This window comes from Cibotium barometz, chromosome 17, assembly GCF_041138505.1.
Source record: "Cibotium barometz isolate CiBa-2024 chromosome 17, ASM4113850v1, whole genome shotgun sequence".
Taxonomy (NCBI): domain Eukaryota; kingdom Viridiplantae; phylum Streptophyta; class Polypodiopsida; order Cyatheales; family Cibotiaceae; genus Cibotium; species Cibotium barometz.
The window spans coordinates 45,053,789-45,075,970 of record NC_141062.1 but is presented as its reverse complement, the minus strand read 5'-3'; the positions used below and the strand labels follow the sequence as shown (position 1 = coordinate 45,075,970).

Sequence of the window (22,182 nt, the reverse complement as noted above, 5' to 3'; positions counted from 1 at the left end):
ACCTGCATGGCTGCACTAGGCTAGGCCATGACTGACTGCTCATCAACATTAGCAAGCTCTGGAAGGTCAGAAGTAGGGGCATCAGCAGAAACATAAGTACCCGATAATGGATGCAATGAATCAGCTCCTCGAACCACTATTGACCAATATTGCTGCACCCCAAATCCATGGTCAGGCATAGACTCCGAGGAAGAAGGAGTTTCAGTCCAATTCGTGTTGACCATGGGCCTGGCTTTAAGTGATTTCTTTGGCAATTGCCAATTCGACGAAGTAGCAGCCTTAACTGCACCATTCTCCTTGTCCCGAGTCTTGATTGACGGGGTAGACACTTTAGCTTTCCCTTTCCCAGTTGTTGTGGGTGGTGAGGGACCCAAGGGACGATACTTAGGTGCAGGAGAGGGCCCAGAAAGAGGACGGTCTAGTGGCTGGATGGCAGCGGGTGGAGGCTTTAACAAAACTTGGGGACAATCAGATTGCATGTGACCAAACTTTCCACACTCAAAACAAGAGCCTGCAAAATTTTCCCATTTGAGTTTAAACAAGACCTCCTGAGAGGGAATACCAAGCATATCAATCTGAAACGCCACATGGGGAGGAGTGGGTTTATCTGTGTCCCACAGCATGCAAAAACGATTGACATTGCCATTCGAATGAGGTGGACATACAACTTTCCCTAGTGCTTCGGCTAAGAATGGTAATGCAGGTCTGCAATACAAAGGCAAGTCCAACACTTCCACCAAAACCAGGCATTTGTGCCTGATAAGATTTTGATAATCCTTGGTTGGCATCCAAGGAAAAACATGCACCAACTGGCGACCATAAAACAAAGGACATTTCTTCAAAAGCATTTGCTTATACTATGGCTCAGTAAAAATAACCTCATAAAAACCACAACATCCTGCAACAAAGCAAGAAGCAAGTCGCAAGACGTGTAGGTCTCAGGCGCAAGTGAACAGAGTTGATCAGGTGACAGGTGAACAGATGAGTAGGTCACAGGCGAGCATTCGAGCAGATCGTAGGTGAGTAGAGTCGAGCAAGTTGCATGCACGTAGTGTCAAGCACGTCGCAGGCACCACTAACACACACCCCTCCAACACACACACACACACACACACACACACACACACACACTTTTTTGTGAAAACCACCGTTTCATTATAAATGCAATGTACATTCATAGCTGCCCCAACATCGAGTAGCTACTATGGAAAACTAGAAACAGTGATAAAACTCTTCCAATTGGGCCGTGGAAAGGTCTCCAAGAAAGTGGGCATCTTGGAGAGACTGAAGCAAGGAAAATCTGAAAAAGGCGAAGACATCCACCGAAGTGTGCCCAAACAATTGAGTGTTGCGGGCATGGTATAAACTCCATAAGACCCAATAATGGCACCATGAGAAAGAGAGAGCATAATTGGGGGTAGAGGGATTTCTACCAAAAAGCCAAAAGTGTCTGGCAAAGGAAAGGTTGGGAAACCGGGCATAGAGAAGAGTTGTCAAACGAGCCAAGAAATCTTGAGCGGTAGGACAAGCCCAGAGAAGATGCAGAACCATCTCTCATGGATGCGAACAAGTAGGGCAAACCGAGGAGACAATACGCCGGGTAGCCAGAAGGACACCAACTAGAAGGGCCCCCACCAGACATTGCCACAGAAAGACCCGCTGCTGGAGGGGAAGCTTACTTTTCCATATACAATGAAGACATGTTTTCCATCACCCAAGCGGCCTATCCAAATGCCAGAAAAGATTTCCATGCTCTTGAATCCATGGTTGCTGAAGAAGAAGACGGTAGGCTTTTTTGCCAGACAGATCAGCAAAAGAGAAAGCGGAATAACCTGGTAGCCCCCGATCAAACTTCCAATCAAGCAGTGGAAGAGAAGAAAACAGGTGAGGCACTGGCTGGAAAGGTTGTAGCAATTCAACCATAGCATGCCATATAGGCCGGTGATGTATCCCCAAATGAAACCGTATCCGGGCTTGTGTAAAAGAGAGTGTGCAGCCACTGTCATCCACTATATCATCCACCAGTGAAATGCCCAAGCGATGCAGAAAATAAGCCTTACGAGGCTGAAAAAGTGTCAAAGAGGAATCAAAGACCCGACTCCAATGTAGACTATGTTGACAAAGCGAGCAGCCCGGATCCGGAGGGCCCAGACCAAGATAAATGTGCCAAAAGCTATTGCCAATCGGAAATCAAACCGGTAGAAAAAGGACAACCAAGAATGCGGCCTTGAAAATGCCCGCAAATAACATCCGGGAGGTGTCCAATGCCCAAAAGTTGCTGTCCTGAGAGAGGAAAACAAGTGAGAAAGCATGAATGTCCAAGGCTGATGCTGTTCCAAGAAAGTAGGCAAGAGCATGGCCTTGCGAGCAAGCACACGAACATGTATGTTGAGGATGTTCAAGCCTCCATGCATCTTTGGCATGCAAACATAACTGCATTTGAGAAGACGCACCGCCTTACGGTTAGTTTTGTTACGCCAAAGACATTCTATCACTCTGGACATAAATTGCTAAATGTTCGAAGATGACCAAGGAATGAGTGGCAAATGAAATTGCACATAAGCCATAATGATGGACTGGACAATCCGAAGCGTACATGAAGTGGCCTAGTGGAAAGTTTCCAGTAGTCTAGCTTATTGGTAAAGCTTTTGAAGCACTTACTGTCTCTCCTGTGCCAAGGAAATGTGCCAACCAAAGGGATACCCCAAATGCCGCACCACATGATCAGGAGGGAGCAAGAGGCCTGGCCGCAAGAAACAATGCCAGTCACGCTCATGCAAAGGCAGGAGTTTTAATTTTACAAAGTTAACTTTTAACCCCGCCGCCAAACCATAGAGATCAAGGGCTTGCAAAAGCTGCTGAAGATCTGACTTAGAATTGCGCAAGAAGAAAAAGGAGTCATTAGCATAAGCTTGGCTAATAAAAGGCATCCCCCCAGGAATAGCAATGCCATGCAAGCGTTGCTCCAAAACCAAAGCATCCATGTATAGCAGTAATGGATGAGTGGCGATAGCATATAGCAAGGCACTGAGAGGACAGCCTTGCCGGATGGAGCGGCCCAATGTCCAAGAGGAGAAAGAGCATCAGCCAACGGGCACTGGGCAAAGCCATCCACATAGAGCCAATGCACCACATGTTCCATGCGACAACCAAAGCCCAACTAGGCGAGAACAGTTGCAATGAAATCCCATCGAATGGTATCAAAATACACACACACACACACAAACACGTATTCAGTTTCTAGCAGCACTTAGTCTCATTTGGTCTACATAAAATATTGAAATACAGGAGTTGATATTCTGAAAAAAACGAACCACTTTCACAAGTCTCTCCAATGGAGGTTCAGTCATAGTCTGCGTCTCTTCTGAAAGTCCAGGAAGGCACATCTGTGCACAATCTTGACTACTCATATTCTGTGGGCTTGGTACATAATCAGGCAACGGTGGCGACACAGAAAAGCCTGGTGTACTAATAAAAGATACTTGTATGTTGTTTGAATTAGTTGCCATAGAAGGAAGAGTGTGGCTACTTGTTGTAGTAACTGTAGAGGTAGCAGGTACTGGTAGTTTTAGTCCCGAATCTTCCTGTAATGGTGCAGGGGAGGGAATCATAAAAGGTGATGTAGCTGCCTGCACAGGAGTTCCGATTTTTGGAACGTGACAGGCAGAGGAGTTGAAGTTTTGTAGATCACTCTGAGGTGACATTGGTGGTGGGGAAGACAGTTGTGGTGAAGCGCTCTCTAAAGAGGGGACCTTTTGCTGCTGCAGCAGCTGTTGTATTGCCTGTGAACTTAGCTGCTGGTGAACAAGCTTATGTTTCACAACTGCATCTTTGGCCACTTTGTTGTCACTAATGGCATCCAGTATTGGCTGAAGTTGTTGAGTTTGTTGTGCTTGTATGGCCTGCATGGCCTGTTGCTGTTTTTCCTGTATTTGATCCTGCTGGTGTTGAAGTTGCCGTTGCTGCAGTTGCTTAAGCTGCTCTTGATCCTTCAGCATTTGTGTTTGAAGCAGTTGATGGTGTTCTTGTTGCAGTACTTGTTGCTGCTGCACCCCTCTTGGCTGCAACGAATTCATAGTACTCTGCACAAAGTGCGCTAAGTTGTGTTGATGGACAACATTTAAATTCCCAACTTGTAAGCCATTTAGTAGACCAGATTGGGCTGTATTGACAATGTTCTGCTGCATTGATTGCAAAATTCCCAAAGTGTTACTTGAAGAATTGTTAGATTGCGGATCTGGCATCCCCAGAACTGGAACACCAGCTTGCTGTGTTGGTTGCAACAGGTTATCCTGTTGCAGGCTCTGAGATACCTGGTGCACTTGTTCCTGAACTGCTTGAACTTGACCCAGAACTGCTGCTGCTGGTGACGGCGTTTGTTGTTGAAGTTGTTGGGGAGCCTGTTTTTGGCGCTTGAAAGTATCCAATATCTTCACAATTAACTTTTCAAAGACATCCACCTTATCTTGCTTCAACTCCTTGGAAAGGCTTCCTTTGGGAGCCCTCAGGTAGAGGAGAGTTTCTTGCAGAACATTCTTGTACTGAAGCAGCTTTTGAAGTTGCTCTGTTGGAATAAGCTGTACCAAAAAATAATTTCAGGTGTAACCTCGATTTTATCACAATAAATTTAGTTTCTCTCTAATTTTTAGCAAAATGCTTCAGAGCATGGTAATTGTAACCTGTTGACTTCTTGCTGAAAGCAAGTTACATAGATCCTCCAAATTGTGAAGATATTTTTCCTTCAATGCTTGCATCTGCATTATAAAAATGAACTTTAGACTTGAAATTAACTTGAATAATTAACAACACCCATACACATGCTCTCTCTCTCTCTCTCTCTCTCTCTCCACATAGAGAGAGATTCGTGAGGTTCTCCGCCGACATGACACGCTCCCATCACAAAGGCCCGACATTCACTCCACCATCAGATCAGTTCTGGCCAAGGTGGGTATCATCATTAGCTGATCACAGCATATCTCACTCTACACAGGATCATCTGTTGATCACATGTACTGTCAGATATTCTCATTTTACTTTTTCTTTCAGTTTTCCATGGCTCAGTATACCCATGGTACCATTGTATTACTTTTGGTCTCATAGGCCCTTCGGGTCTTCCATAGACGTTAATTTAACTTTCTTTCTTTCTTTCTCAAACCAACCATCACCAGTTTCTTCCAGACCCAGGAGGTGGAGGACACTGATACAGTGGATCTTGTGGACCCACCTCGAGCTGCTCTGGACCTACCTCGCCTAAGAGGAGTTACCTCGGACCGGGCCTCCGCACTCCAGTGTGCCCAATGCCCTCGGCCCCCCGGCCGTCGGCCATGATCCCCTCATCAGCCCCAGATCCAGGACATGCTCCACCGCCATCGAGCTACCTTTCCGTGTGACATAGCTGAGGGACTGCCCTCGAGCTTCTCTGGACCTACCTCACCTGAGAGGAGTTACCTCGGACCGGGCCTCCGCACTCCAGTGTGTCCCCGACGCCCCTAGCACCCCGTCTGTCGGCCATGATCCCCTCATCAGCACCAGATCCAGGACATGCTCCACTGCCATCGAGCTACCTTTCCACGTGACATAGCTGAGGGAGACCTCTCTGCCATACTCATTAGCCCCATGCTTGATATTTTGGAGAGTGGTATACCATCTACTGGGAGCTGATAATGCTCTCATGTTTCTATGTTCCTAGTATTCCATGATGAGTTTTCATGGAGAGTTTTGTATCACCCCAATGAGATAGCTATGTTTTTGTTTGTGTTTTATTTTCCATTCCATGATGAGATATGCCATGGACATTATTGTAGGGCTAGATACTTACCTTCAGTTCTTTCTTTTCTTTTCCAGACAGTGTATTAGATGTCACATGGTTGTAACTTTGGTCTCATAGGTCACTTTGGCCTTTTGAAGACATTAATATAACATTTCATTTAATTTCATTTCTCTCTCTCTCTCTGGCCGCGTAGGCCCATGGGTGTTTAGTAGATGCTTAAGATATCCATGATGAGATTGCATGGACAGTTTTGTATCACCCTAGTGAGATATCTTTGTTTTGTTTCTATTTTATTTTCCATTCCATGATGAGATATGCCATGGAAATATTTGTATCACTTTGGTCTCATAGGCCCATTGGGTCTTTAGTAGATGCTTAATATATCTTTCTTTCTTTCTTTCATTCTCTCTCTCTTTCATGTTTCTATGTTCCTAGTATTCCATGGACAGTTTTGTATCACCCCAATGAGATAGCTATGTTTATGTTTTGTTTCTGCTTTATTTTCCATTCCATGATGAGATATGCGATGGACATTATTGTATCACTTTGGTCTCATAGGCCCATTGGGTCTTTAGTAGACGCCTAATCTCTCTCTCTCTCTCTCTCTCTCGGAACTTTTGTAACACATGTTGATCTCTCTCGGAACTTTTGTAACACATGTTGATCTCATAGACCATTGGCCTTTTTTGTGTATGTTGAAAAAAATTCTCTCTCTCTCTCTCTCTCTCTCTCTCTCTCTCTCTCTCTCTCTCTCTCTCTTTTCTAGGTTTTTTTTTTAATCCAGACATTGTATCAGATCCACCATGATGTAACTTTTGGTCTCATAGGTCATTATGGCCTTTTGAAGACGTTAATATAACATTTCATTTCATTTCATTTCTCTCTCTCTCTCTCTCTCTCTCTCTCTCTCTCTCTCTCTCTCTCTACCCCACCACTAGATCCCTGCCCCACCACCTCCACCTTCTTCACAAAGGGCATGGTCCTCAAGGCCATTCATAGACTACGCAATGGGCGAGCCTGGGATCATGAGGGACTCACTACCGAGTACATCTCGCATGCCGATGATACCCTGGCGGGCCCCTACTAGCCTACATGTTCAATAGAGCCCTTTGTGAAGGATTTCCACCCTCTTGGTCCACCAACACCATCACCCCCATCCTCAAAGCCGGAGATCCACTTGATCCTAATAATTACAGGACAATCATGATTTGCCACACATTGGCCAAACTCTATGGATCAGTGCTAGAGGCGGAGCTCAGTTCATTTGCAGTGCAGAGCCTCAGGACAGGCTAGCTTTCGGAGGAGCTATTCTACCCTTGACCACATATTCACCCTCCATGCCATCATCGAGGAGGGTAGAGCATGACATCAGAGGATTTACTGCTGCTTTGTGGATTTCCGCAAAGCCTTTGATATTGTACCCCGAGCCCGCCTCCTACACCGTCTACAGGAGATCAGAGTCCCATTTGACATGGTTTGGAGCATCATCGCCCTCTATGAGTTTGTCACCAGACGAGTGAGAGCCCCACGAGGTACATCACAGGAGACTTCCAGCACTATTGGGGTGAAACAGGGCTTCCCTCTATCACCCACTCTTTTCGGCCTCTACATTGATGAGATCTCGAGCTTCATTGATGGATTAGGCAAGGGGTGGTCCCATACTGGTAGGCATATTGATCCCCATACTACTTTAAGCAAATGACATTGTCCTCCTCTCAGACTCAGCTGAAGGATTTCAGAGACAGTTGGATGCCTTACATGACTTTTGCACTCAGTGGGACCTCTCTGTTAACCTTGGTAAACAAGAAACATGCGGTCGGGCCCCTAGCATGTGGCCGCTGGGTAAACGGATCAAGGGGTTCCAAACCAAAGGCTATCGTAGCCGCTCCTTTGAGGCAACTGGAGCTATCTGTCTGAGGGTAGGCCTGAGGTGCTCCCAAGCACAAAGTAGACTGGCTGCAAATCTGTCCTCAAAAGCCAGGCTAAAACTACAGGCTCGCATCTCTGTGAAGATCCATATGGTACTCTGCAGCCAAGGACCCCCAAGACTCGGAGTGCCGGCTGAAATCCGGGCCAACAGGAAATCCTTCCAGGGCTCTTTACCGGGAAGGAGGCCTCTAACAATCAGCTTGCCCAGCAGGGCATGGCTCTGAATAGCCGGGTCGATGAGGCCTAGTCCCCCTCTGCAACGTGGCTGAATAATCACTCTCCATGCCACCTTGGCCCTGGTTGGCCTCCCATCACTTCCGACCCATAAGAAATTCTGGATCAATCGTTGTACCTGGCCAATACATGCCTGAGAAAAGGCCCAGCATGAAGTGATGTACCACATGGTGGCAAGAAGTACCTGGTTCGCCACCAACACCTTGCTTGCTCGGGAGAGCCTCGCCGAGCTCCAATATAGAAGCTTCTTCTGAATACTTAGACGAAGCGGGGCAAGCTGCTGCTCGGGAGAGATATCAATGCCAACCTGGCAACTGAGATAACGAACTAGAGTGCCCATCGGGATCCACTGGAATTCCTCAACTGGTCTCCAAGTCGGGGCGGGTGCTAAGCCTACCCAAAAACCACACGACTTGTGCCTTGAATACGTTTAATATTTTCTACTCAGTATCATCTAGGAGTCTTACTTACAGTTCTTATAACTATAAGATAGTCAGTTTATTGTGCTTTTCAGTTTCATTTGGTTGTTCTCTTTGATGAGACACCAACTTCAGATGTACTCTCAATTTTGGTCTCATAGGCCATTATGGCCTCTTAGAGACATTAATATACCATTTCATTTCTCTCTCTCTCTCTCTCTCTCTCTCTCTCTCTCTCTCTCTCTCTCTCTCTCTCTCTCGGGGCAGTTTTGGAGGAAGAGTTGAGCACTCATGCAGAGGTTGGGGGATTGAGAGCAGTAGGCCAGGCAGGCTTCCGTCGAGCCTTCTCGACCATCGACCACATTTTTACATTGAGGTGCCTGATTGATCAGGCCAAGGCACGGAGGCAACGGCTCTATTGTTGCTTTGTGGATTTCCGCAAGGCATTTGATACTGTGCCCAGAGAGCGCCTCTTTCGGCGACTACAGACACTGGGCATACCTTCAAACATGATGTGGGGCATATACAGGCTATATGAGCAGGTCTTTGGGAGAGTCCGATGCCCAGGAGGCTTGTCCGACACAGTTGCTAGCACCATTGGTGTGAAGCAGGGGTGCCCGCTCTCCCCCACGCTCTTTGGCCTCTATATTGATGAGGTGGTCGATTACATCACACAGGAAGAAGGCTCTGGGGTTGAGCTATCAGGTATTACTGTCCATGTTATGCTTTATGCTGATGACATCGTCTTGGTATCCGACACGCAGGTTGGGCTTCAAAGACACCTTGTGGCTCTTGATGACTTCTGCGCACAGTAGGGGCTCACAGTGAACCTTGGGAAAACCAAGGTTATGATCTTCCACACTTCACCCGCAGTCAGGAGCCACACTACTCTCACATTAGCAGGAGGGCGGGTCGAGGTGGTGAGCTCTTATGTTTACCTTGGCATCACATTTACTAGCTCAGCTGGACGCTTCTCCATGGCTCAGGCAGTCCGAGACAGAGTGACCCGGGGGTATGCAGCTCTTGCTGGCCTTGAGCGTCAGTGTCATCAGGCACATTTTCAGGAACCCCGCACGAAGGGGTGGCTCTTTGATACATTAGTGACACCAGCCTTGATGTATGCAGCAGCGGTTTGGGCACGAGGGCTTGCAGCCTCCACATGGGTACAGCTGGAGAGACCACAGATCTTGACGCTCTCGAGGATGATACGCAGCAAACCATCCATCCCGCACAACATTGTTCGAGCTGAGTTTGCTGCACCACCTATGGCAGTGGAGGCATTGTTCCAGACGATCTCCTTTATATACAGGATGAGGGAGATGCCCACGGAGAGATTATCCCGCCGAGCTTTTGAGGCATCCAGACAGCTGGCCGAGGTTGGACACACTGGATCTTGGTATGCACAGATGCTACAGTGGTTCTCACATCATGGGATAGACATTGAGCGGTTGCCACCTTTTCAATATGATCAGTCTGCTCCACGGGGATACCTCTCTCTCAATGAGAGGAACAGAGTGATGAGACAGGACATATGGCAGCACTACATACAGGAGACATGGACAGCACCAGAGAGCCCACTACCACCGAAGATGCTGTATTACAGAGACCACTTTATGAGCATCTCAGAGGATGGGTTTATACATCGACCGCGGTACATGGATGTATACATGCCCCACAGCTCTCGCGTTGCTATTGGACAGCTACTACGAGTCTCATCACATCAGCTAGAGATAGAGGCTGGGAGAGCGGCAGGGGTTCCCAGAGCTGAGCGGATATGCAGATTGTGCCGCGAGGAGGTGGAGACTGAGGATCACTTTGTATGTAGATGTAGAGCCCACCAGGGGGTCAGAGATAGATATGCAGGATTGTTTGAGGAGCACTCTTCACTACATCAGTTGATGGAGGCCTTGGACAAGCGACAGCTTGGCAGACTACTACTAGAGCTTCATAGTTCTCGAGAGAGACTCCTCCAGACACCCGCTCCCACTAGGGGTGGGAAACAGTCCCAGCTCACAGATTTCTTCCAGAGAGCTAAGCCAGTGCCAACTGATGTACCACGTGGGGTGACCGCACAGAGAGCAGAGGAATTGAGAGCCAGGAGGAGACCTAGACAGACTGGACATAGAGCACCCCGACTCCGTCACCGAGAGATAGCAGCTATCCGAATGAGACACCAGATGGAGACATAGGAGAGGCTAGCTCGCTTTCATTCAGACTCAGGGTACATGTTCATGCCATTCAAAGCAACATCGGCGATGTATGATATCTTATATCCCTCTTATGGCACTGGATGGAGTTAGACATAGATCTGCATAGCATGCTTGTACTACCCCTTCAGCATATAGAGATGCATCTTGCCTTAGCACTCCATCCACATCCCCACCCCCCTTATATTGTTTGTATATGGGCTCCACCGATCCATGATGATTCACAATTGTATCCAGACACATGCACACTTTTTTCTTTTGTTTCTTTTCTTCCGATGACCGGAAGAACACAGTTGTATTATTTTTTGTCTCATAGGCCGACTTTGGACTCTCGTAGACGTTAATATATCTTTCTTTCTTTCTTTCTTTCTCCTTCTCTCTCTCTCTCTCTATTTGGGTTATACATTGATGAGGTGGCTGACTCCATTACACGGGGAGGCGGAGATGGAGTTGATCTAGCAGGTACCTCAGTACATATTATGCTTTATGCTGATGATATTGTATTAGTGTCTGAGTCTCCAAGAGGTCTACAGCAGCATCTACATGCACTCCATGATTTCTGCACACAGAGGGGTCTTACTGTGAACCTTGGGAAAACCAAGGTTATGGTCTTTCATACATCAAGACAGGGCAGGAGTCAGTTGACATTCACTCTCACAGGACGCCAGGTGGAGGTGGTGACATCATACGTGTACCTAGGGGTTACCTTCTCTGCAACAGCCACGCGCTTCACCATGGGTTCAACAGCCAGAGCTAGATTGACACGGGGATATGCAGCATTGGCTATGCTAGAGAGACAATGCCACCAAGCGCATTTTCAGGAGCCCCAGATGAAGGGGTGGCTATTTGACACATTAGTGCACTGATGTATGGAGTAGCGGTATGGGCGCCAGGCCTTGCTACCCATTGGTGGACACAGATAGAGAGACCACAGGCCCTCATGATGGCATGCATGATACGCAACAAACCGTCAGTACCTCATGACATTATCCGAGCAGAGTTTGCTGCGCCTCCTATGATGGTAGAGGCCATATTCCAGACCATATGCTTGCTAGACAGATTCAGAGAGATGCCACAGGACAGATTGTCGTACAGAGCTTTTGAGGCATCTAGACAGCTGGCTGAGGCAAGAGACAGAGGATCATGGTATGCACAGGTCACACATTGGTTCTCATAGCATGGCCTAGACATGGATCATCTACCACCATTCGAGTATGACAGGGATGCACCACATATCCGTCTCTCTCATAGTGAGAGGAACACAGTATTGAGACAAGACCTATGCCAGCTCTATACACGAGAGACATGGATATCGCCTACACAGCCTCTTCCACTGAAGATGCTATACTACAGAGATCACTTCATGAGTATCACTGATGATGGATTTATAGAGAGGCCTAGATACATGGAGGGCTTTTTACCACACGGCTCCCGAGTGGCTATTGGTCAGCTTAGAGTTTCATCACATCGATTGGAGATTGAGACTGGCAGAGCAGCACGGATCCCCCTAGAGGAGAGGGTATGCAGATTGTGCAGAGAGGAGGTGGAGAGTGAGGAGCATTATGTATGCAGATGCAGAGCATATACAGCCATCAGAGAGAGATATCCCATTTTATTCAGAGAGCCACATTCCCTACGCCAGATCTTTGAGGCAGCAGACCAGCGCATACTGGGGAGATTCATTCTAGACATACAGCGTCACAGAGAGACATCATTACAAGTTCAGACAGCTCCAGAGGGGAGACGACAGACACAGATTACTACATTTTTTCAGAGATCCATCCCACTCCCAGCCCCTACACAGCAGGGAATTACTCTCCAGAGAGCAGAGACACTCAGAGCTCGCAGGAGACAGAGGACACCTGGCTTTCGGACACCACGCCTATACCAGAGAGAGATGACAGAGATCAGAGCTCAGTTTCACAGAGAGGGTGCGGAGCGACGGGCTCGCTTCAGAGCAGACCCAGGCATGTTCTTCAGGGAGCTGTGGACACCCCCTTCATTGATGTATACCATTTTATACCCCCAGTATGGTTCAGGATGGAGCTAGCTAGGTTGCATATCATGATTGTATACTCCATGCATATAGCTTTGCATTCTCCTAGTAGTAGAGCTCCATCCCCTCCCCCACTCATTGTACTTATTGCACACTCAAATTTGGCTTTTTAGTTCAGTACTTTTTCATTTTGTTGGGATGACAGAGGATACCCCACACAGGTACACTGATTTGTCTCATAGGCTAATATATCATTTCATTTCATTTCATTTCTCTCTCTCTCTCTCTCTCTCTCTCTCTCTCTCTTACATGGGTAGAAAGGTTTATCTGTCGCCTCTGGCTCCCTGAATGAGAACCTGGATGTGTGAAGTCGAGTAGAGCCTAGAAACACCTCGGACCCACTCCTTAGGGAATCCCAGCCAACACATTGTCCCCTCCAGATATCCCCACTCTACCTTGTCATAGACTTTCTCAAAATCTAGAAAGAGAACAATAGTGTTCAGTTTTAGTTTACTGTTGCTTTTTCTTATTTCATCCATGCCGAGATTTCATGGACACTGTGTATACGTCATTTTGGTCTCATAACCTTTTGGTCTTTTGAAGACGTTGATATAACTTTCTTTCTTTCTTATTTCTTTCTCTCTCTCTAACAAAATCCCCCCCCAAAAACCAAAAGTTCTGAAATTTAGATAAAAAACAGAACCTACCCCTTAGCCGGAAACAAAACAAGACCTCATCCCAAAATGTAGAGTGATCTCAACCAATATGGGGCACAAAGGTGCCAAGGGAGTCTTTTGGGGGTCGTGGACAAAAAGATCCCTTGATATAGTGCGCTTGGCATGCGCAGATCTGTTTGGTCCCTGTATATGAGCGCATGTGGCCATAAGAGTGAACGATATCTCCCCATATAGAACAAATTCACTGAGTGTCGTACATCTGAGTGCCCTCCATAGCCTCTATGCATTTGGCCTTCCAAATCTGCCAAGTTGTGATGTAGTATCGATCCTCTGCATAGGTGGTCTACTGTGTATGAGGAATATCTTTTAGCATGCAGCTTTGGTCCACACCTCTATATATCATTGTGGCTGTGTCCAGATCCCTGCCCTCAAAAAATATTTGTGGACCAGATTGAGTGAGCCAAGAAATAGTACCCCCAGTAACATAAATGGTCTCCGCTCAAGCTACACATAAATGAGCTATAGACTATAGAGCCTCAAATCCTCTGGGTAGCTCTACATCCCCATATGTAATGTTGCATTGTCTTAGAAGCTACTAGGCATCTAGGCCAGGTGGGGTTTACGCCAAAAACAGCCCTCCGTGGATTAATTGGAAGGCCACCATGTAAGAATAACCAAAAAAGTGGGATATCTAGCTCCTCTTGTATGAGTGCCAAAGTCTGTACCAAAATCTCTTTTGAATCAATGGGGTGATGCCATAGCACTCCCAGTGCAGCGTGAGTGTAGTCCTCTGAATTTGTCCAAGTAGAAGGAGCCTGGCATTACAGTGTAGCTGAAAAAAGGCTCACGCTGCATCAATCCATTTCCACTCACCAAGATCCCAATGAAGATATCTGATAGGGCCACAATATCAGGCGGAGGGTCAGTGCTTTCCTGAGCAACTAACTACTCTCACACGATGAAAGGTAGTGCGAGGAATAATCTCATGCGCGTCACATTTCAACAATCTCCATCCTGGTTGGATAGAATAAAAAATCTCCCTTCTCATCCTGATCCAGCAAGGCTAATGGCACTCTTGTCCTAGAGAAAACTTGCCACCTAGGATGATGTTGATCGTGAAATGTGCTAGTAATCCACTCATGAAGTATAGCTATATCAATTTGATTGATCCATCCAAGACTCCCTCTGAGGAGCTGGGTAGATGCAAGTCTCGAATCCATAGGGACACTTTAAAAAGTTTTACAGGCAATAACTGTCGATGCACATATCTCCCATCCAGGCCACTGCATATATCGACGCACCCAAAGGTCGCCTAACCTCATCTCTAATTAAGTCATTGAAAAGATGCAGGGGAGAAGAGATTTTGAGCTCTTGCAAGCACATACACACTCACACAAACCCTAGAAGAGAGCACACAAGGTGAGAGGTTGAAAATTCTTCTTCTTCTTCACACAAAAAAAGAGGTCTACAAAGAAGATAAAGTGACTAACACACATAATAGAGTATATACAAGCGGTCCATAATGTGAACACGCTAAGAAGAATGGGTAGATGTGGACTAGTCGGTGTAGTCCAACTGTAGAATCTCTGGCGAAGATATGCCGGTGCCAGCTACCAAACCCGCCAGTGATATAAATGTCGAATGGTCATGCAGGCACCTCGTGAGTGTCAACTTATGTTGAGCTTGACATCTCAACACTCCCCCTCAAGCTCAACTCCAGCTCATGAGCTCCAAGCATATCTCGAAATCTATGGAGCTTCTCAGCTCCAAAGGCCTTCGTGAAGATGTCAGCAACCTGATCCTCTGTGCTGACGTAGGCTAAGTCAATGTCGCTTGCCAAGACTCTCTCCCTGATGAAGGGGTAATGCACCTCAATGTGTTTCGTCCGGGCATGAAAAACTGGGTTCCTGGCCAACTGTATACTGCTAAGATTGTCACAATATATGACAATCTTTCTCTCCACATGCAACCTCAAATCAGCAAGAACTTGCATAACCAAGCTACCTCACATGCTACCATCACAGTTCCTCTGTACTCTGCCTCTGTACTCGACAAGGCAACTGTGGGCTGATTCTTGCTGCTCCATGTCACAGTAGCACTCCCCAATGTAAATATAAATCCACTCGTAGATTTCTTGTCTGAGATGCTACCTGCCTAATTTGTATCTGTGTATCCATATAGCTCCAATGGTACACCTGCTGCATAAAACAATGCATAATTAACACTGGCTATCAAATACCGAAGTGTGTATCGTACACTGTCAACATGTGGTTTGTGCAGAACCTGCATAAACTGGCTCTCTAAGCCAACAGTGTAGCTCAAATCTGGCCTGCTGATCGTGACATAGATCAAACTTCCCACAATCTTCCTATACATAGTGGGATCCTCCAACAATAACCTGCATCCATACTAAGCTTGCCATTTTGATCTAATGGCACCGAGATTGACCTACAATCAGCCATCCCATACTTGGACAACATGCATATTTCTCTGTGATAGCCAAATACCCTCAAGTGTGCGAATGACCTCAATTCCCAAAAAGTAGCGCAGATCTCCCAAATCCTTCATCTCAAACTTCCTTTTGAGAAGACTTTTCACATGCTCAATCTCTTCCAAGTTGTCACCCCCAACAAAAAGATCATCTACATATATGGTGATGATCACAATACCCTTATCACTCTTGCGCACATATAAAAAGTGATCTGCATCTGCCATATGAAACCAATAGTGACAAGATACTCAGCAACCTTGTCATGCCATGCTTGTGGAGCGTGCTTCAGCCCATACAAGGCCTTATGAAGCTTACACACATACTCTGGATAACCTGTATTCTCAAAACCTGGTGGCTGATCCATATACACCTCTTCTTGCAAGTCATCATGTAAGAACGCATTTTTGATATCTATCTGATGTAAAAACCAGCCTTTATCTGCAACCACTGTAATCACAACTCTCACAGTTGCCATCTTTGTAACTGGGACAAATGTCTCCTCATAATCAATCCCATGTGTCTGCGCATATCCTTTGGCTACCAATCTAGCCTTGTATCTTCTTATGCTATCATCACTGTTATGTTTTACCTTATATAGCCAATAGCTTTCTTGCCTTCAGGAAATGGCACCAAATCCCAAGTCTCATTTCCATACAATGCATCCATCTCCTCATCCATAGCTTTCTCCCAACACACATTTCCAATAGCCTCATCAAAACATGTGGGTTCTATAACCTGCACAACTTTTGCCATATATGCATAGTGATGTGTCACACATAACCATCATAAGTCAGCCTCTGCACAGGATTTTTGACTCTTCCAGATCTTCGTAACTTTGCATTCATGGCTTCCACAGCCTTCTTCACACCAGGTGTCCTCATTGCTGGAATCCCAAGCTCCTCATCAAGGCTCATCTCCGAGCCACTAGAATCTCCATCAACAAGAGAATGCCCTACATAAATGTCAGGCATACCAAGAGGCTCAACCACTTTCTCTTTGCCTTTATGTAATGTACCCACTACATTTTCAAGACTGGTATTATGACGCAGCCTGCCACTCCATGGTCTATCAACAGAACCACTGGATGAGGACTCTCCTGGTCCACCAATGAGTGTGATTGTTGCTGACTTGCATTTTGCGTAACCACATTTCCACTTACATCAGCCGCAACAACGTCCTTTTCAGCAGCATACCAGCTACTCATCTCATCAAATACAACATCCCTTGCTTACCCTCAATTTACGTGTAGCAGGATTATAACATCTATATCCCTTTTGCTCAAGGGAATACCCAATAAATACACATTTTTCTGCTTTTGGATCCAGCTTAGTACGTAACTCATTTGGCACATGCACATATGCAAAACATCCAAAAACTTTCAAGTGAGACTCCTCTAGCATTACATCATGTATGGCTACAGTAGGAGTCCTATTCATCATATAAACTGCTGTAGACACAGCCTCAGCCCGATAGCTATGTGGCATATTCTTCTCAGCCACCATCAATGCTCGTGCTATCTCTGCAATGTGCCTGTTTTTCCGCTCAGCAACTCCATTTTGATGCAGAGTGTATCTACATGTAAATTGTCTCTGAATGCCATTCTTTCGCAAGAATTCAGAGAACTCATTGGAGAAGTATTCTCCCCCTCCATCTAACCTTAGGCACTTCACATGCTTTCCTGTCTGTTTTTCAGCCATAACTCTAAAATTGTGAAAATAAGTGAACACTTCACTCTTCTTCTTCATGAAGTACACCCACACTTTTCTCTTGTGGTCATCAATGAATGTTACGTAGTCCCTGCAGCCACCCATAGATATAGTCTTCGCAGGACTCCATATATCTGAATGCACAACATCTAGTATATTCTTGCTCACATTTCTGTCATGTGGAAATACATGTTTTGTTTGCTTTCCAAATTGACATGCTTCACAAAATTTCTGCATACCTTCAACTTTAAACTTAGGCAGCCTTGTCACAATTTGTTTAGTCTGTATAGACTTCATTCTTTGCACATTGACATGCCCAATTCTCTTATGCCAAATGTCTATATCTGCAACAACCCCTGAACCATTTGCAAACATTGCAATACTCACTTCAGGCATATTCACATTCAATGTAAACATTCTGCCCATCCTGTTACCTTTTACAACCAACTTGCACTTATCTTTGAAGTCTTCTAAATAACAGCCATCAGGGTTAAACTGAACCTGCAAACCCTGCTCAATCATTTGGCCAACAGAAACCAGATTCTTTGTAATGTTCGGAACATGAAGTACATCTGCAAGGTAATTCACTTTACCATCCTGCATAGACAATGGCACATCTCCAACATGGGCAATCGGATGAGCAGTGTCATCTCCTGTTTTAACAAAACCTGGTCTTTCAAGACTCTTCATTTCCTTGAACCACTCACCATGACTTGTCATGTGGTTCGAAGCACCTGAATTAACATACCATACATCATTCTTACATGCTGCTACATCATTTTCAGACACAGCATTAACCACATGTTGCATAACAAACCACCTCTCATTATCCTCATTATTTCTGCTAGAGGATACATAGTTGTTTTGCTGCACTTTATTTCGCATGTCACTGTGCTTCTTATAGCAATCTTCCTGCACATGCCCAGGCTTACCACAGTAAAAACAGTCTCGTGTATCATTATGCTGCCTTTGCCAATTACCATGACCTCGTTGACTCCCCCTGCCTCTAAACTAGTCTCTTCTGGAATATATGGAAGGCTAGATGCACTGAGGCCATTGAGGATACTCCCGTTCTTGTTTCTCAGTGTCTTTGTAGGATTTGGAGTGATATTATTCACACCATTATGGCTACCTGGGCCAGAATCCAAGGATCTTTCAGAGCTGCAGAGAGGAAGCGCATCTAGTTTATGAGAGAGTGGGACATTGGTATCTTTTTCACATCCTCTCATTTGGGACCCTATTGGCAGCATAGGGTTCCTGATTGGTTGAGGTCTCCACCTTGCTTGGTATGAAATCTCCATTTTGTAAAATTTTTCATACTTAATAGAAGTTTCCTTTCTGAAAAAAAAAAATTGGCCTCTTCCACCTGTATGTTGTTGTGAATCCTTGGACTGTTGCTGTTGCTGACCTTAATTCTGATTATCTGTTCGGCCACCACCTTGGCCACGTCCACGACCTCTACCTCGTCCTCTACCTGCACTTGTGTAGAAGGCCTGCTTCTTTGAATTGTTTCTGTTTTGTGAAGACTGTTGATCTTCACCCAAGTTCTTCTCTTCAATGATCAGCATTGACACCAAATCTGTGAAGTTGGAAATGTTCTCCCGAGTCTGAATAGACGTCTTGAACGCCTTGTATTGTGAACCGAGACCACGTAGACACACTTCCACCTTATCATCATCATCAACAGAAACACCAATTGATGCAAGGGATTCCACAATGCCCTTGATCTTCAAAGCATTATCATTCACAGACATATTCTTCTTTTCCACAGTATGAAGCTCATTCTTCAATTGAATCTTTTGTGCCTTGGTGTTGGTTTCATATAACTTCACCAAGGTGTCCCATGCCTCCTTAGGTGACTTGGCATCCTATATATATCCAAGCATAGTATCTTGTATGCTGATAGAAAGCCAAAATATGAATTTCCTTGCTCCTTGATTCCAATGCTTGAACTCTTTATATCTGCAGTAGTTGGATTAATCTCCGGTATCTCCGGTGCCTCCTCATGTTCACCTTCAATGTAGTCCTAGTAATCTTTTCCCAGTACTAGTCTAGATCAATTAAATCCCAAAAGATACGTGACGCTGTAGAAAAAACAACTCGGTGGCCTGCCTACAAACCTCGCCTCCTTGCGCCCCCAACTCCCGCCTCTCCTTCGCTCCCTCTCCCTCTTGTGCAGCTGCGCTAGCCCCTCCCTCCTCCTCACTGCGCCATCCCCACCACCTTCTCTCAGCCTGCGCATGCCCCCCCCACCCCCTCGTTGCCTGTCGCCTGCCCCTCCCTCTCCCCCAGCCCTTCCCTCCCCCTCTCCGCCTGCTATACTTGTGTGTGTGCAAGCCCTTCTCCTCCCCCGCCTCAGCTCCCCCCTCCCCCCCCCCCCGCTCCGCCCCCGCTATCCTCTCTCCTTCCGCCTCGCCGTTTCCTCGTAGGGTTGTGTCCCTCCCGTTGGTGACCCCGGTCTCTGGCCTTTTCCCTATGGAGGACTCCATGGAAGCCGCTCCGACTACCCCTGCCGATTCCGGTCTCCGTCTGGAGTTCACAGATGCAGATCATCAGTTGTTTGTTTCCACAGTATCCGCTCTTGAGGCCTCCTCCTTGGTTTGCAAGATAGTGGGTAGCCATCCGATGCGGAGAGAGCTTCGCGACCTTCTGCAAGGCAGCCTCGTTGGCATGCCTGCCAAGATCATCAGCGTCAATTTTTTGGGACGTGGCTACTACCAGGTGGATTTCGAGTCCCCCCAGGCAACTCAGACGGTGCTAGCTCGGAGCCCCATTGCCCTCCGCTCATCCCGGGCGTTCCTGGCGCGATGGACTCACGGTTTCGACCCCGCTTCTGACCCGCTAGCAAGCGCGACAGGTTTCCCCATCACTATCTGCTTTCCTGGACTCCGTAGGGAGTACTTGCCCCTCTTGTCATCCATTGGCAAGGCGTTCGGGCAAGTGGTGGAGACGCCTCAGACAGTGGCTTCAGTGATAGCTCGGGCAACAGGACTCCCGGCCATTCGTGTTGTGGTTCCGTCACCGGAGTCCCTCCCGAAGACGATCCTCCTCCCTTGTCTTTCTGGAGGACATCTGATACAGCGCGTGGAGTATTCGGGCCTCCCCGGCCAGTGCTACATCTGTCGGGAGATGGGCCACCTGGCACACGCCTGTCCCCGCAAGGGGGTGCATCCTTCACGTTCTGCCGCCTCTGGACCCCCTTCAGGAGGCCCGAGGGATGGCCATCCACCTCAGAGACCGGACATCCCTGGCTCGTCTCAGCAGGCGCCATCATCTGACGAGCAGGCCCCCCCGGCGGAGGATGCCGCGCAGACCCAGGAGGCTGGCGGATGGCAGGAGGTTCGCCGGCGGAAACGCCCGGCCCGCAGGGACCGTCGCAGACGCCAGCAGGCAGCACAGGCTGGCGGACAGGCGACTCCGGCTGGCGTCCAGGCACCTACCCGCACTTATGCTCTAGTCAGGGATAGGCGGCCGGCAGGTCCCACCCCAATGGACGAGGATTCAGTCTCAGTGCGTGTTGAGGCCGCCGGTGGAGCCCCCCATGTGGAGACCCCGCTCCCGCCTCCCCCCGCGGGGGGCCCCGCCCCCTCCATGGAGCAGATTCCTGAGGATCCCGGGCCGCACTCCGCGACCCCCGGCCCCTCTTCCCCTCACTCGGAGAGCACTCCTTCCACCCCCCCCTCTCCCCCCCCCAGCCCCCCCCCTCCCGCCTCCCCCGGCGGCCCCCCCTGACACCTCTCCTCTGGCAGATGCCTCTCCATCCTCTCCTCGCTCTTCCCCCTCCTCTCCGCGAGCCACCATCCCTCCCTCGGCCTCTCCAGGATACTCCTCCAGACCACCCACTGCCCCGGGGCAGCGCAGCTGGGTATGCCAGAGTTCAGTTCAGCGGCTGTTCCACCGCCACTCCGGGCCGGTGGAGATGGCGATCCTAGCTTCGCCCGCCACAGAGTTCTCTCTAGCCTCCCCTGGGGGACCCCCGCGAGTAATGGGGCTCCCAGTGGATTACGGTTTCTTCACGTGTCTCCAGCTGGATGCTGGCCCGTTCGAGACACTGGTCGCGCCCTTGCGAGTATGCGTGGTGTGCCATCCATCTCGTTCTCCTTCAGTGGTGAGCAGCATGGTGGCCTTCTCCTTTCCTCTCAGTGTTGCCCCAGACACAGCATGGGATTGCAACTCTGTAGAGGAAGTTTTGCGTGATCAGATACTAGAGTTTTCTCACCACTTCAGTGACTTGGGGCTCACGGACCTATTGGAGACCCGATTACACTCAGCCCGCATGAGCTTGTTTGGTATAGGAGATTGGCGGGCGGATCCGGTCCACACCTCAGTTGAGGCGGTGCTGCTGATTCTCCTCCACGCCGCCCCGAGGATGCAGCCTACCTTTAGATACATATATGCAGAGGATTGGTCTCACGCCTATGCCCTGGACAGGGCGAAGGTGGAGTGGGGCTAGACACAGAGACAGGTCACCCTCTTTTTGGAGAGACTCCGCACCCGGATAGACAGTGACTATTCTCCCTCCAAGCCGGCGCCCAAGACTCACAGAGTGGAGGGCAGCTCATCCGGGCCGGCTGAGAGGGGTGAGCCAGTGGCGGCTGCTTCACTTGCCATAGCTCATCCATGAGGATCCTCTCATGGAACATCCAGGGTCTTGGTGGACCTCGCTGCTACATTGGTCGGGGCAGACTTCGCCAGGAGATCCAGAGGGCTCTCGTTGGAGGGCCCATAGATATCCTTTTCATCCAAGAGCACC

At 47.8% G+C, this 22,182-nt stretch overlaps 1 protein-coding gene across 3 annotated transcripts in view; it reads right to left on the bottom strand.

Moving 5' to 3' along the window:
* The window catches only part of LOC147630060 (mediator of RNA polymerase II transcription subunit 15a-like), a 171,217-nt gene that overhangs the window by 98,989 nt on the left and 50,046 nt on the right, over positions 1 to 22,182 (bottom strand). For 2 of the 3 annotated variants that reach the window (XM_086811671.1, XM_086811673.1), the window contains 2 exons: positions 4,680 to 4,754; positions 3,315 to 4,577 (listed from right to left, as the gene is read on the bottom strand). In XM_086811671.1, the coding sequence (XP_086667797.1) occupies positions 3,315 to 4,577; positions 4,680 to 4,754 (1,338 nt within the window). The remainder of the gene's footprint in view (positions 1 to 3,314; positions 4,578 to 4,679; positions 4,755 to 22,182) is intronic. The other variant, XM_086811672.1, reaches the window with a different exon arrangement.